The sequence below is a fragment of the Scardinius erythrophthalmus genome, assembly GCF_964197995.2.
Source record: "Scardinius erythrophthalmus genome assembly, chromosome: 11".
Taxonomy (NCBI): Eukaryota; Metazoa; Chordata; class Actinopteri; order Cypriniformes; family Leuciscidae; genus Scardinius; species Scardinius erythrophthalmus.
The window spans coordinates 40,552,390-40,567,826 of record NC_138231.1 but is presented as its reverse complement, the minus strand read 5'-3'; the positions used below and the strand labels follow the sequence as shown (position 1 = coordinate 40,567,826).

Below are 15,437 nucleotides of genomic sequence, written 5' to 3'. Positions count from 1 at the left end.
CAAGGTCACACGTCACGTCATATATCTAAGTTATTTGTCTGTGTACTCCAGTTCAAAAAGGTAGGCAAGGGCGAAAAATTCCATCTAATTTTCTCCTCCAACTTCAAAATCGTCCTACATCTTTTTATTTATTTATTATTATTTATTTATTTTTCGTGACCATTCCAACGTGATGACGTAATACGTGGTGCATCTCAGAGAAGGTACAAGACAGGCATTTGTTAGCAGGCCTCTCTGTATGCAATCGTGCTTTCTTTCCATGAAATGCGGAATACCTCTAGTTTTGTTTTCTTCCGGCTGTTCTCTTAAGGGCCTGAGTGTGCTCGTTGTACCACAGCATTGGACTATTTCCTTTAATTTTCACAATGGAGCAACTATGTCTAAAGTGCTGGAAAAGAGAAAGTTAAAAGTTTCTGTCGCAATATCGAGTTCTTCTAAGCTATCTGGGATGCTGAGATGATGAAACTTTATTAATTATTAATAAAGCATTCTTTAGTGGCAGAAGTGATAGGTCTAACATATTTGAAACACGGAGTCGGCTTTGCAGCCTTAGCTAAATGAAGTACACGAAACTAGATAATGATCTGAGATGTCATCGCTCTGCTGCAGAATTTCAACATTGATTCCATGTGATAATATTAGATCTAGAGTATGATTACGACAATGAGTAGGTCCTGACATGTGTAGTCTAACTCCAATAGAGGTCAGAATGTCTTTAAATGCCAATCCCAATGCATCTTTTTCGTTATCTACATGTATATTAAAATCACCAACAATTAGGACTATCTGCAGCCAGTACTAAGTCTGATAGAAAGTAAGCAAATTATTTGATAAGGTCTGTATGGTGCCCTGGTGGCCTGTATACAGTAGCCAGCACAAATCTCAAGCGTGATTTATCATTTACACTAGATAGTGTTACATTTAGCAACAACACTTCAAAAGAATTATATTTGAAACTAGACTTCTTAGTAATTCCGAAGATATTACAATAAATTACAGCAACACCTCCCCCTTTGCCTTTCAGATGAGGTTCATGTTTATAACAGTAATCTTGCGGGGTGGACTCATTTAAAGTAATGTAATCGTTTGGTTTTAGCCAGGTTTCTGTCAAACACAGCACATCTAGGTTATTATCTGTAATCATATCATTAACAATAAAAGGGATAGAATAATCAGCAACCCAAGCTTAATCATTTGTTCATCGGTATTAGATCTGTTTTTTATTTGTTGAACATCAATTAAATTATTACCCTTAAATGGGTTTGGGAGTTTTTTGTATTTCCTAATTCGGGGAACAGACACAATCTGTATATGATGATAGCTAGGTGAAAGAGTCTCTATGTGATGGGATTTATGGGACCTTGGTGACGTGAGACCGCTAGCAGACGGTCGGTTTAGCCAGTCTGTCTGCTTCCTGACCTGGTGCCCAGATTGTCATGTTTGAGCTCTAAGACTATGTGCCATATTACTAGAGAGAAGAGCAGCACCATCCCAGGAGGGATGAATACCATCTCTTTTCAACAGGTCAGGTCTGCCCCAAAAACGTTTCTAATTGTCTATTAATCTATATTATTTCTTAGTTTTGGTACGTTGTCCTCTTGCTTTAATGACAGCAGCACTTGATCTGCATGAACTTCACAAGTTTATGTCAAACGTGATGATCATGTGATCCAGCATGTTTTGATCCAAATGATCCAAAGAGCATCTTGTGCTTCAATGGAAGGAAAACTCAAAAAAAAAAAAAAAAATCTGACTGTCTATACAAATCCCCTTATTTTAATTTACCTAGTAATATTGTAAAATTAAAAATAAATATCAAATTAATACAAGATTGTCAACCAGATTTGTTTAATTTAAAATTATTTCGATGTTTAAAATGTTCATTTTTTCAATGTAGTCTCAGACTTTTGGACCCCACAGTATACATTTTGGTCATTTTGAGAACCCAACAGATATTCACCAAATATGAGTGTCTTGTTTAAGATGACACATCAAGTCAAAAATGGTTCTACTTTTACAAACACATCTCACGTCTCCTGCATTTTGTTCCATTTAGCTGTGCTCCGTCTGGCTGTTATTGATTGTGTCCTGTGTGTACGCCCCCTATCCCTCTCCAAACAGAGCGTTGAGTGCTTTAGCTGCCACAGACTGAAAGTTAGTGTTTTCAGTGTTGACGCAAATTGCTGCCTGACAAATCAGACTACAGAGTTGCCTAGTTCTGCCCCTTTTCTGGCATGTTTTCATATAGTTGTTACTAGATTTTGCTCATTTTGAAGTTGAATAATCTGTTTTTATGATTGATCATGACTTTCAAGATCTTGGGAACCCATCCCCAAGTATGTAATATATCACATTGGGTTACACTTTATATGAAGGTGTCATTGTTACAGTGTAATTATACATTTAACCACATATGTACTTACTATAGGGTTAGGGTACTGTTAATATTTGGTTGAGGGTTAGTTGCATGTTATTATGCATAAATTACTATGGTAAATACATGTAACATATGTAACAAGGACACTGTAAAATAAAGTGTAACCTCACATTGTCTAGTAAATGTTATACTTTTTTTGTCAGGGTCTGTCTATAAAGCATGTCCTCTCTCTGTCACTCCCTCAGGGTGCGCAGCAGTCCTCTGAAGCAGTCTCCTGGGTATCAGGTGGAGCTGGTGGTACAGCTGGTGTGGGTCAGTGGAGAGCCGCCCCAGCAGATCAGCAGCCTGGCCATCAACTCGTGCTATGGCTTGTGAGTCTGTTTTGCATTTTTTTGTCAGGTGGTTCGGTGCTTAATACAAATAAGTAGATCAAACGCTGCAGATTAGTTTCAGAAATTTTGATGAAAGGACAACATTTGCTTTGTTTTTATATTTGCATTAAAATATTTTGACGTCAAGATTGATGTCGAGATTTTCAACGTATAACAACTTCAATGTTGGTTTGATCTTCACACTAAACACAATCATTCAAAAGTTTGTATTTGAACAAAAATATGATAAAACAGGTAATATTGTGAAATATTTGTACAATTGGAAATAACTGTTTTTTGTATATTATTACAATTAGAAACAACTTTTCTATTTTAATTAATTGTTTTTGTAATGTGAAGCTGAATTTGCCATTACTTCAGTGTCACATGATCCTTCAGAAATAATTTTAATATGCTGATTTGAAACTGTCAAGAATCTTTTCTTATAATTATAAAAGTTGAAAACAGTTGTTTTGCTTAGTTTAATTTATTTTTGTGGAAACTATGATTCTATTTTTTCACAATTCTTTGATAAATAGACCGTACAAAAGATCATAATTAATTTAAAAAATAGAAATCTGTTCGTATCATAGCATTCGTATCATTATAAATGTCTTGCATCCTTACTGATTAAAAGTATATATAATATAAATTTTATTATCTCCTGGATTTATTTTTTTTTTTTTACCTTTGGAATTTAAAGTATGTTGTCCATGTGTGTCAAATACTTCAATTTATTTATAATGATCACTATAATTTCTAAACCTATATAATTGAAGATAATCAAATGTTGGATAATAGATTTAAAAAAAAAAAAAAAACATGGAGGAATTCACTACTTTGCCCTGGCTATTTTCTGACCTTGCTGCAGAATGTTTTTTTTATTTTATTTTTATTTTTATTTTTTTGTAATTTTTTTTTTTTCATTTTTCAAGGAGAAATATAGAAAGCAGGCCTTCAATATATTCCTAGATCAAAGACACTTGAAAGTTTATGCAAATACATATATATCAAAACAGTATTAATAATAATGAAAAATAAACATATACATATACTGTACATACATACTCGTATACACATAAAAACAATTATCAATACAGAGTGTATTCTCTCAGGCCTGGAAAGAAGTTTTTACAATTGTCACCAATGCTTTGTTTCCTCCTCTTAACAGTAACTATATACAATAGAACATGGGGAGCTATTACTTACAGAAGATTCCAAAAATTGCCGTATTCCAATAGTTAAAAATAAATAAATTAAAAAATTAACCTTTCAAAAGAGGTCTGGGCGTACTGGTTTAATGTAATCAATCCATTTACTCCATATTTGGAGGAAGTCTTCCCTTAATGCTCTTAAGGAGAAAGATAATTTTTCCATCACATATATATTATGTATTATATCATATTGTTTTTTTTTTAATTAAATTTCATGCTTGTCGAAGTATTTATAGCAATGAATCGTCACAACGATCAAAGCTAAACTTACAGCAAACTGCCCTTGAAAATATGAGAATCTAGGCAAATATGTATTGGATGCTGGTGCACTGCAGTGTCCTTGAGAAAGTGCCATGCTGGTTGACCGGCTTCACCAGATATGTTTTGGCATTATTATGCTGGTCCACTAGCCTGACCAGCACTAAACCAGTGTAAACCAACATTAAACCAACCAATCTGGATCAGCAAAGAAATTCATTTTAAGCTGGTCTTTAAAGCAGAATGTTCATGTGTGTCATAGGGTGGTGTTTGGAAATAGCAACGGTCTGGCAGTTGTGGATTACTTACAGAAGACTGTTCTGTTGAATCTGGGAACTGTGGAATTGTATGGATCTAATGACCCTTACCAGAGACAACTGCGATCTCCCCGCAAGAGCCGACAACCTTCTGGAGGTCTGATATGCACTGAGACATTGTTTTCATCCATAATAGACAGAGCACACATACACACATATATATAGTATATAAACACACCATTGGCAGGACATGCAGCAGTGCACTGAGAGGAATACAGCAATGTGACCCCTGCTGGTGGAATGCATAATTGCAGCTAAACACATAATAGTAAGAAAGAGATGATTGCTGAGACTTGGCAATGGACTGGTTGTTAGATTATCCGGTGTGTGTTTGTGTCGGGGGTAATGAGTGATATTTAGCGGGGGGCTGGGATCTGTCGGATGTGCGCACAGGGAGAGTGCTGATCAGAGCAGCTGGGTTCAGCTCCTGTCTGCCCATCTGCCTCTCAACTCCGAGATCAGAGCAAGGGCTACACACTGCACCTCATGTATGTGTCAGTTGTACAACCCATTAAAATATATCTTAGACTGCATTTTCACGTAAAGTACAGATACTACTGTAGCACACATTTCACATGGTCCATAGTGTGGCACTCATGTTTCTCTTTCTCTCTACAGGGCTTTGTGACATTAACGAGGGCTCAGCCACCTCAGAGGATCGCTGCAAGTCCCCCACCTCAGGTAAAACGTCCCTCAGAGCATGACACAGTCCATACCGCCCACTAACACCATCATACTGATCAGTCCTGAGTCTGACACTTGAGTCTGCTGAAAGCCATATGTTATGAGCTCCACAGGGGATTTTAGGGTTTCAATCGATTCCTCTGTTCAGGACTAAAGGGATAGTTCACCCAAAAATTGAGAATTCTGTCATTAATCATCGTCATGTTGTTCCAAACCCTTATGACTTTCTTTCTTCTGGAAAAGAACTACAACAGTGCACTGTTGGCCAAAAGTTTGGGGTCAGTAAGAATACTTTTATTTAGCAAAGATGCATGGAATTGATTAGAAGTGACAGTCAAGACTTTTACATTGTTAGAAAAGATTTTATGCTGAAAAAAGTATTATGGTTTCCACTGAAATATTAAGCAGCACAACTTTTTTCAACATTGATAATAATAAGAAGAAATATTTGAGCACCAGATCAGCATAGCCATATAATGAGCATGTGGCATTGCTGTACTGTATTTTTGATTATATATATACTGTATATATATAAAATTTATAGTATTTTTAAAAAAATCTTACTGATCCCAAACTTTGTGTGTCAAGTCCTCTGATGCCTTACTGTAGTTTTGTGTGAAATAATTGAAAAATTGGCATCTCTTCATGAGTTCATGAGAGAAGTAGTGATGTATGATCTGAAAATCAATTGTTCATATTTTTTCAATGAATCATTTGATCAAATTTACCAGTCTGAATTATGTTTACAATTCAGACTAATCTGGTTCTTTAGTTGTTATTTTTGATCAAACAACTCGTGGGTGTACAAGTACGTTGTTTTTTGGGTGATTCATTACTACTTAAGCAACATAACCTCTACACCAAATATCAAGTTTACACAAAACAAGTGTGCAGTTATTTTGTTAATATCTCAGCATTAGACTGGCCTCTGCTGAAAATCATTAGCAGTGTTAACATGGCACACCTTATGTAACACCATAGAACTTTGCGTGTGTGTCTGTGGAGGAGAACAAAAGTTCACAAAGGGTCACAGATGACTGATGATGGCTGACATTGTGATGAATGGTAATGGTGACTGACATTGTGACAAGGTGCTCATGCCTGGTGGGAGGTTAGTGGTTAAACATCTGGGCTAGAAACAAGTTGTAGGTTCAAAGCCCTGAAGGGGGACCATTGTGCCCTTCAGCTAAACTGTCTTTTCATCAAAGCGTTTGCTAAAATAAACATACAGACTGGTGCTGGTCACACTGGATGAACTGTTAGGAAGTGGTTTCTAAAATGATATGCACAAAATAACTGAATATGTAGCAGCTGAAGCAAGTCACAGCTGTTTTTGTGGGCGTTAAGGACACATTAAATCTAAATTTACTAGACAACCAAAGCTTGTAAATGCACTGTAAAACACTGCACTCTTAGTTGAGAGTGCTTTTAGACTGCGATTAATGAGGTATTGATTGCTTTCAGATACTGTCACTGAATTGTGTAACCAAATATTTAATCGAAAATGTGTCACGTACTGTAGAGGTTTTGCCATGAACTTTTTGTTACGTTTTAGATTCATGTTATGCAAATAACACTTTCCCAGGGAGTTTTTTTTTCTTTTTTCTTTCAGATTCTTAACCTTTACTATAAGATCACGTCTTCCTCTGGGGTGGGATAAAGAACATTATTTTGCCATCATTATTCAAATTAGCATTGTTTTTTTGTGGATAACATGCAAATATAAAATGCAAAACCATTCAAGGTGATAACACACGAGACAAGGTAATCCTAAAACATTTGCATTCTCTTTCTTTAGTTCATTAAGCGCAGCTGAAGGTGGCGTGATAAGCTGAAGACAACCTAAAAACCTCCTTCTAGAAAGAGCGTGACATTCACACTCAGAGACCCGGGCAGATCTCAAAATAGAGATAAGATTTGCTCCGAAAGGTCAGAACAGAATGAGAATGTGTCTCCAAAATGACTTAACCTTCAGTTAGAGCACAGACCTCTGCAGCTGTTCTCTCAGCGAGTGGTTTGATCAAATATTGAAAGAAGGTCCCTGTAATCATCGTGCAAATAGCAGCGTACACTTGCTGTAACACCTCGACACGGCCAGATGAAGAGCAAATGATTGCGATCGACACATAATCTTTCACGTTATGACACTCTTGCGCTGTATGTTGCTCGCAGAAAGCGTAAAAATATCTCTAACTGCTCGTATGCTTTACTTCCTCCCAAAAAGTCTTGATGTCAAACCATCAGCATTTCTACAATGGAGGAGGGAGAGGAGGTAAGGTTGGATGACGGCGTAAAAGAGGTTCCACTGGTTTTGTTCAACCACACTGTCTCTGTCTCTATGTATGAACAAAACAGGGGACATGCCTGTCTCCTAGAACACAGCTACTTGAATATCCCCGACGGAAATTCCCACTGCATGCTACGTTCATGTAGCACGCATGTAACATGGTGACATGTGCTTGTGGTGATTTGCTTGAGGCGTTTCTCTTTTGCCACACTGGTGGTTGCGTCCGATGATTGTCTGTCTGTAGGAATGAAGGTTTTCGATTTGATGTCTTCCTGTACTTCCTGTCTCTTTATGTCCGTACATCTCAGCACAGGATAGTGAGGATGGGAATTAGAAAAATACACATTTATTTTGATGGATTGGATTCTGGATTCACTGGAGAAATATTAGGAAAACAAAATATACAGGTTTGGGTCATTTATCATTTAGATTTCCTTAGTTGTTCTTACATAGACAAGCTGTGAAGCCAGTCTTTGTTTAGTTGCTTTTATTTTTTGTTGAATGCTGAGCTCACTAAACTGTAAAAAATTACTTTCCACTGAAAATATTTAAACATCCTTAATGATCTTTCTTACTCAATTAGCAGTTAGTCTAGTCTTGTTTTAAGCTTAATCTAACAGAATTGTGTCAGGGTTATTAGTGTTAACTAAAACTTAAACTTAACTTTCTAATGAAAACAGTCACTGATCAAAAACTTTGTAAAATAAATTGAATAAAAATAAATTTGTAAATTTAAAAATAGTACTAAAAAACAGAACTGAAAATGCAGAATGCTTGCTAATGGGGTTAGAATATAATATAATAGTTATATTAAATGTTCTCAGAAATCAAGGCTTAATATCTTATGCGAAACACCCTCCTCAAGTAAAAAATGATCGCATATATATACACAGCTAAGGTTAAAGTTCAAAATAGTATATGTCACATGTTCATCTGGCAGTTATTACATTTATATATAAAAGTCAATAGTTAAAAGTTGACAGATGCCTACATGTACTGTATGTGGCAAGGGTACACAAATGAATGTACAAAATCATTCATAATGTCCAGTCTGTATTCTCCTGTGTGGTGCATGGTTGTGGCATGGGGTGCTGAGAATGATTGTTTTGTTTGTTCTGATGTTAATTATTTTCCTTTCAGGACTTCGTGTGGCCAAATTATACCCATTTACATCCCAGTACTGTTTGTCCAGCATGCAGCATTATGCAGTTTGTCGCTGAAAAATATTGCAGTGTCTCCTTTTTCCTGTTTGAAGCGTCTGTGTCCCTCAGGATGATTAAAAAAAAACCCTTTGGCTATGTTGTCTGGTGTTTTCTGGAGCACAACTTGTTCTAGCATTGCATGGCTTTTACTGAGGCTTCAATGTGTTTGTAAAGAGAGGTGTTCTCTTTTTTCCAGCAAAGATGTCACGGAAATTAAGCTTGCCTACTGAGCTAAAGCCAGACTTGGGTAAGCCTTGACTTTGTGTTCATGCTACACAACTTTTGAATGTGGAGTCCATCAGCACATTATCAGAATCTGAAGGGTCCACATGCTCACTTTCTTTGAACATCTCATGTCAGTTAGCCAAAGACTAAGGTTGTGTCAGGATTCCTGCACTTTCAGAGCTCTGTATATACTGAATTTCTGGCATTATAACTTATTTATAAAAAAATAGTTTATATATATATATATATATATATATATATATATATATATATATATATATATATATATATATATATATAAAAAGATGTTTATCTGAAGCTGACTCTGCTCTTATGTCTTGATTCTTGGGTCTGACATACACATGAAGATTGTATTGGTTTATCAAAAGGCTTGTGAGTGTCTGGCACATCATGTCCAAAACCACAGATTTACTTTTTTATGTGGTCAGGGTTTTCTGTCAGTCTTCCCAACTCTTATCCTGATAAACACAGGGCAGCTTTGCCAGTTCAGCATTTTCTGGTATTTAATTCAGTATCAATTTCAGTTCTGTCATCAGTTTCCAGCAGGAGTGTTTTTTTAGGGAATTCCCTCAAGGAGTACTTTCTGGAATCGGCTGATTTGAAATGGAAATCAAATGTGTAGGTTGATGTAAAGATCTTTTCCCCACACATACAGTGTCATTACTGTATATGAGAAAAGTTATACAATTAAACTATCGGATGTCAGGTATTTGTTTTAAATAGGACAGCTTTATATATACACTGTCGTTCAAAAGTTTGGGGTGAGTACGATTTTTTTTTTAAGAATACTTTTATTCAGCAAGGACGCATTAAATTGAATACAGAATGACAATAAGACATATCGTAAAAAAATTGTTTCAAAGAAACACTGTTCTTTCTATTCATCAAAGAATCCTGATTTTTCTTTTAAAATGTAATTTTCCACAAATATTTTAAGCAGCAGAATTGAAGACTGTAGTAATTCCTGCCATCACAGGAACAAATTACATTTTAAAATATATTCATACAATATAATATTTCATAATACTACTGTCTTTACTCAATTTTTGATCAATAAATGCAGCCATGGTGAGCATAAAATACTTCTTTCAAAAACATTAGAAAATCTTACAGACCCCAAACTTTTTTTTTAAATAGGGAATATATAATTTTATATTCATGTAAACAACATTATCTTTCTCTGTCACATGCTTCCATTATTTTATTTATTTATATTTTTTTAATTTCCAGACTGAACACATCTTGGAATGGGTGACCAGACGTCAAGTTTTCCCCAGAATAGTCCCATTTTCAGACCCCTTTAACATGTCCACATGTGGATTTATTTTAGGAGATGTTCTAGTAGAGCCAGTTTTCAAATAAATGAGGTTGGGTAAAAGGGTCTAAAATACGCAAGTGTTCCAGGAAAATAGGGCATCTGGTCATCCCAATCTTGGGAATACCATTTGTCTCCATCACACTGGAGAGACTGCCTCATTTCCCACACTAAAGGTCATTTTCTCACCACTGAAGGATGTTGTACTGTATGATTTAACTTGCTTAAACCACATCACCAAGGGAAATTGAATTTCTGCTCAAGGAGCTGTTATGTTATACGGAGTAATGATGTTAATCTGTCAGTTGTTGTCTTGGAGCGGGGGCTTTACCTTTCTGTGTTTTTCTCTCTACTGTCCTACTCTCTGTATGTCCCCCACGGGGTTCCATACCCCTAGACAACAGGGACAACTCCTTCAGCCGCTCGCGGAGCTCCAGCGTGACCAGTATTGACAAGGAATCACGAGAGGCCATCACATCTTTCTTTTTCTGTGAGACGTACACACGCAAAGCAGACGGCGGGCTCACACCTAGTCTGTGGGTTGGCACGTCCTTGGGCACAGTCCTGGCCATCTCCCTCAACATGCCCCCTGCTGGAGAGCAGAGGCTTCTGCAGCCAGTCATTGTCTCCCCTTGTGGTAAGTCAGCACATTTGAGGGTTAATATGAGGGTTTCCCCCCCTCCCCCCTTACTCTAACATCCTCCTCTGCGCAGGCACTCTTATCAGGTTGAAGGGTAGCGTCCTCCGGATGGCCTTCTTAGATTCTACAGGGTCTCTCCTCGCCTCTGCTTTCGAGCCATGGTATGAACCCAACGCTCCAGCCAACGGAGAGGAGCGGGACAAGGTCCGTAAGAGACGGCCGGTGTCTGTATCCCCATCCACATCCCAGGAACTGAATGAAAACCAGTATGCCGTGGTGTGCTCTGAGAAACAGGCCAAAGTCATAGCCCTGCCCTCTCAGACCTGCGTGTTCAAACACAACATCACCGAAACATCTTTTGTGCTGCGGGCAGATGTGGTACAGCTGAACGCTGGCATTTGTTTGGCCTGCTTCTGTGCCAACGGACACATCATGACCCTCAGGTGAGAGAAGATGCCCTTCAACATGAGACAGATGAGGATATTTAGAGGCACTGATTTAGGACTTCATGTTGGGACGTTTAAATACATAAAAATCGAATTCACAATTAAATTATAAAAATGTTTACACTATTAGATCAAAATTTAGCAAGCATGGTTAGTTTTTAAAAGTCTCTAATGCTCAACCAGGCTGCATTTATATAATAATAAATTTGGAAATTTGTGAAATATTATTACAATTTAAAATGACTGTGTTCTGTTTTAAATATATTTTAAAATTTTAAACATATTTTAAATGCTGCTCTATTGAAGACTGCAACTGGGACTACATGTTCTCTGGGAATTGTATCACTGAAGTGAGGAATTGTTCGTAGCTTGATATTGATATACTGTTAGTCTGGCTATCTTTTAAGATTGAACATTAGTCTGGGGAGTCTGTTCTGTATTTTCTACTGTACAAGAGGCGTGATCAACGGGCATAGTTCAAATGACTGTACGCAATTGGATAGTCCTTCAACCAATCAGACCAATGATCCGGGTGACGTACTTTGCAGCGAAACCTCCAGGCAGGAAACGTGTGAACAAACGTGTTGGTTTGTAGCATTGATCAGTGGTTTGCAGAAGCAGCAATGGCATCAAGCGATTTTTGCAGGTTGTGCAAAACAAAAAACCATGAAAGTGAGTTGTATTTACACCCACTCGAGCGATTTGTTTGCTGAACTAAATCTTAGCTTTAAAAAGCTGCTTGCCGTCGCTTCTCTATCGCCATCGTGTTAAACCCGCCAATAGCGCGCCAGGTGGATAAGCCAGGTTGTGATTGGTCCCCGCAGATTTGTAACGGAAGCAGGATAGAAAAATGTACAGGTTTCCAGCCTGAGCTGCAGGGCGAAATCAAGTTTACCCAGTCTAATACACTGTAGCAAGCACAGTAAATTTGGAAATCAAGCTATTTTCAGTATACAATTTTGTCGTCTTGCTCCACTGTTCAGCAAAGTCAGAGCCGGGGGGCATGTTGCTATTGCAACACAGATCTAATCATTGTATTGCTCTCTGAATCACTTTGGCTTATAAATCTTCAGAGACACACACTTCTGTGTGACTGCAGGAAGGTCAAAGTTAACCATCAAACATGAAGACCTTGGGGGTATTGTTGCAGATAACATCTGGAAAATCCTAAATGCTTGTACCCCGTAATTTAACAGCACATTCTGAAGGACAAAACGATCACTGCCACAGTCTCGGCTTTGCAGCTCTTGAATAATAGAGGAGGTAAGATATGCCATAGCTAAAGAAATGTCTCTCTGTGTCATGCTGTTTCAGTCTGCCAGGGTTGAGACCGTTGCTGGATGTAAATTACCTACCCCTGACTGATATGAGGATAGCGAGAACGTTCTGCTTCTCCAACCTCGGCCAGGCCTTGTACCTGACCTCCCCTACCGAGATCCAGAGGATCACCTACAGCCAGGAGGTCTGTGAGAACTTACAGGTGAGCAAAACATATTCAGAAACCGCTCTTCTAGACTCTTCTATTGCACAGTATTTACTGTACGTTGATGATGTTGATGATGATGATTGGATTGTGAAACAGGAGATGCTAGGCGAGCTGTTCACTCCAGTGGAGACACCTGAAGCTCCTAACAGGGGATTCTTTAAGGGTCTTTTCGGAGGAGGAGCACAGTCTCTAGACAGAGAAGATCTTTGTGAGTGATCTTTCATTAACTGCTCTTAACACTCAGATGTGTGAAGTATCACTGTTGTAGAAATGTAGACCACAAACAGATGACCGTTTAGATGTAGGGAGGCTGGGGCTAGCTGTCACTTTTTAGATTTATTTCTGAAAGTCAATTGCCCTATTGTCTTAAATCCTAACATGTTGCTGGCTATGAAAAACTTTTGAACATTATTAGCCAGTAACAATGGAACCATTGACAACATTTTCAGTACATTTTTTACATATTATGTCAATTTCGAAATAATAGTATAATATTCAATATAATATAATACATATTTTTTTTTTCATTATAAAATATATAATAATAGCTATTATTATTAATACATTCTACAAAATTACAGCATTTAAAACACGTGGCAACCTGAGATTCATGAAAAATATTATAATGTAACTCTTGTCTGCATGTATGTCAGTTCATTTTAGTGTGGTGTTCTCTTGTTTACCCATCAGCTATTACAAAAATATAATGATATAAAAGAATTCACAAAAATTATTCCAATATAACAGTGTTTTTAACTACGTGTTTAAAACCAACATACAAAATCAAATAAATAAAAAAATATGTAGAGAAAATTTGACTCAAAAACTAAACTAAAACAAGTTCTATTAGCTACTAAAACTGACCTTTAAAAAAAAAAGAAGTTAAATAGAATATATACAGTATACAAAAACTAATACAAATGACAAATGACCAAACATTTTAAATGAAAACTAAAAATATACAAATAAATGCTAATTGAAAATATTAATAAATACTATAACAGTATATAAATAATACAAAAGTAACACTTGTGACAACTGACCCATGTGTCATCTATCTCAGTCTCCTATGCCTCTTACTCTTAGTTATCTTAATGAGCTCTGTTCTCAAAAGTGACATCTTAACTATGTGTGCTGTTCTCCAAACAAAGAGCGTGTTTGTTTCTGTTGTGCATTTGTAACATTCTCCCCTTCTCTTCTCTTCTTTTCACACTCTCCTTCTGTATTTGTTTCAGTTGGCGAGACAGGAGCCGGAAAAGCAGCACGCAGTCTGGCTCAGCACATTCCAGGTCCTGGGGGTATAGAAGGCATGAAGGGGGCAGCGTCAGGAATCGTGGGTGATCTAGCTCGAGCTCGGATAGCGTTGGATGAGAGAGGGCAAAAACTGGGCGAGGTGGAAGAGCGGACGGCAGCCATGATGGCCAGCGCTGACTCATTCTCCAAACACGCTCATGAGGTACAGCGTTCCCACCGCTGATGCCAGTAACAGATGAATCCCTTCTTAAAAATAGCTAAACGTTTACGTCTTACATAAAGGTTTTTTATGCGCATTCTAATCAGGTTGAAGCTGAACCAGCATCGTAGCAGTTCGATCGGCGTCTCTAACTCTGATCTTCTTTTTCACTGTTTTTCCTCCCCGCTGCAGATGATGCTAAAGTGTAAGGATAAGAAATGGTACCAGTTCTGATCTCCGCTGAACAGCAGAGCCCAAAGGGACTCAGGAGTTCTCCTACACAGCCTTGTTCATCCGTAATCCTTTTCCCACTCTCATCTTTATCTCTCCTCTGCTGGACCAGTGGGATCCCTCGCTCTTTCCTAGCACAATATTAAATACAGAACTGAGGCACAGACTGAGAGCGGCCCCAATCTGAGGAACGCCACACCACGACGGCGTCCACTCTTCGGTTTCCGTTTGTTCGTTTAATATCGCCAATGCTCTCTCACGGCGGCTGGGCTTTGTAGGCCCTGAAATCCCATTTCTTCTCTCAGTCTTTGAAATTGTTTTTGTGCCGTTGTTTTTTTGGAATCACGTCCTGCCTCCCACATCGGAGAGCAGCAAGTAGTCAAAAAAAGACAAACAGACTAAACAAAAAAATACAACAACTAAACAACAAACCTAAAACTAAAAACATAAAAAAAGTATATATATACATAATTCTATATAAATCTCCATCAAAGTCTGTAAAAATGCCATATTCGCTACTGTCATAAGTGAAACTAAAATACGAAGACACCAGGTGAAGCATGGGAAGAGCTCCATTCACAGGAAATGATGTTATAACGTGGACGAGTCAAACCTTTCAGAGAAAGAGAGAACATCTCCCTTCTCCTTCTCCAAAAATTTACTCAGTATATTCCTGTAACATTTCCCCAAATGATCCCTTTTGGTTGAATTATCATTTGAATATTTATTTATTTATTTTTATTATTTTTATTTATTTATTTATTTATTTAGCAAAATGTAAATGTCTGCTTAAATATAAAATGCGTTTTTTGGTGATCTTTTTACGAAATTATTGTGAATATCAGTTCAATAATGCTTTACATTAAAGTACCATCTTGAGGGTTTAGAATAAGCTGACGTGATTTATGTG

General features: G+C 37.4%; 1 protein-coding gene across 1 annotated transcript in view; it reads left to right on the top strand.

Moving 5' to 3' along the window:
• Positions 1-14,908, top strand: part of stxbp5a (syntaxin binding protein 5a (tomosyn)) — an 80,616-nt gene extending 65,708 nt beyond the window's left edge. Inside the window, exons 17-27 of the mRNA XM_081378829.1 lie at positions 2,623-2,748; positions 4,483-4,634; positions 5,156-5,218; positions 7,446-7,493; positions 8,907-8,957; positions 10,627-10,908; positions 10,985-11,354; positions 12,672-12,837; positions 12,940-13,051; positions 14,079-14,299; positions 14,489-14,908. Coding sequence (XP_081234955.1) covers positions 2,623-2,748; positions 4,483-4,634; positions 5,156-5,218; positions 7,446-7,493; positions 8,907-8,957; positions 10,627-10,908; positions 10,985-11,354; positions 12,672-12,837; positions 12,940-13,051; positions 14,079-14,299; positions 14,489-14,530 — 1,633 coding nt within the window. The 3' untranslated portion in view covers positions 14,531-14,908. The remainder of the gene's footprint in view (positions 1-2,622; positions 2,749-4,482; positions 4,635-5,155; positions 5,219-7,445; positions 7,494-8,906; positions 8,958-10,626; positions 10,909-10,984; positions 11,355-12,671; positions 12,838-12,939; positions 13,052-14,078; positions 14,300-14,488) is intronic.
• Positions 14,909-15,437: the final 529 nt, after the last annotated feature.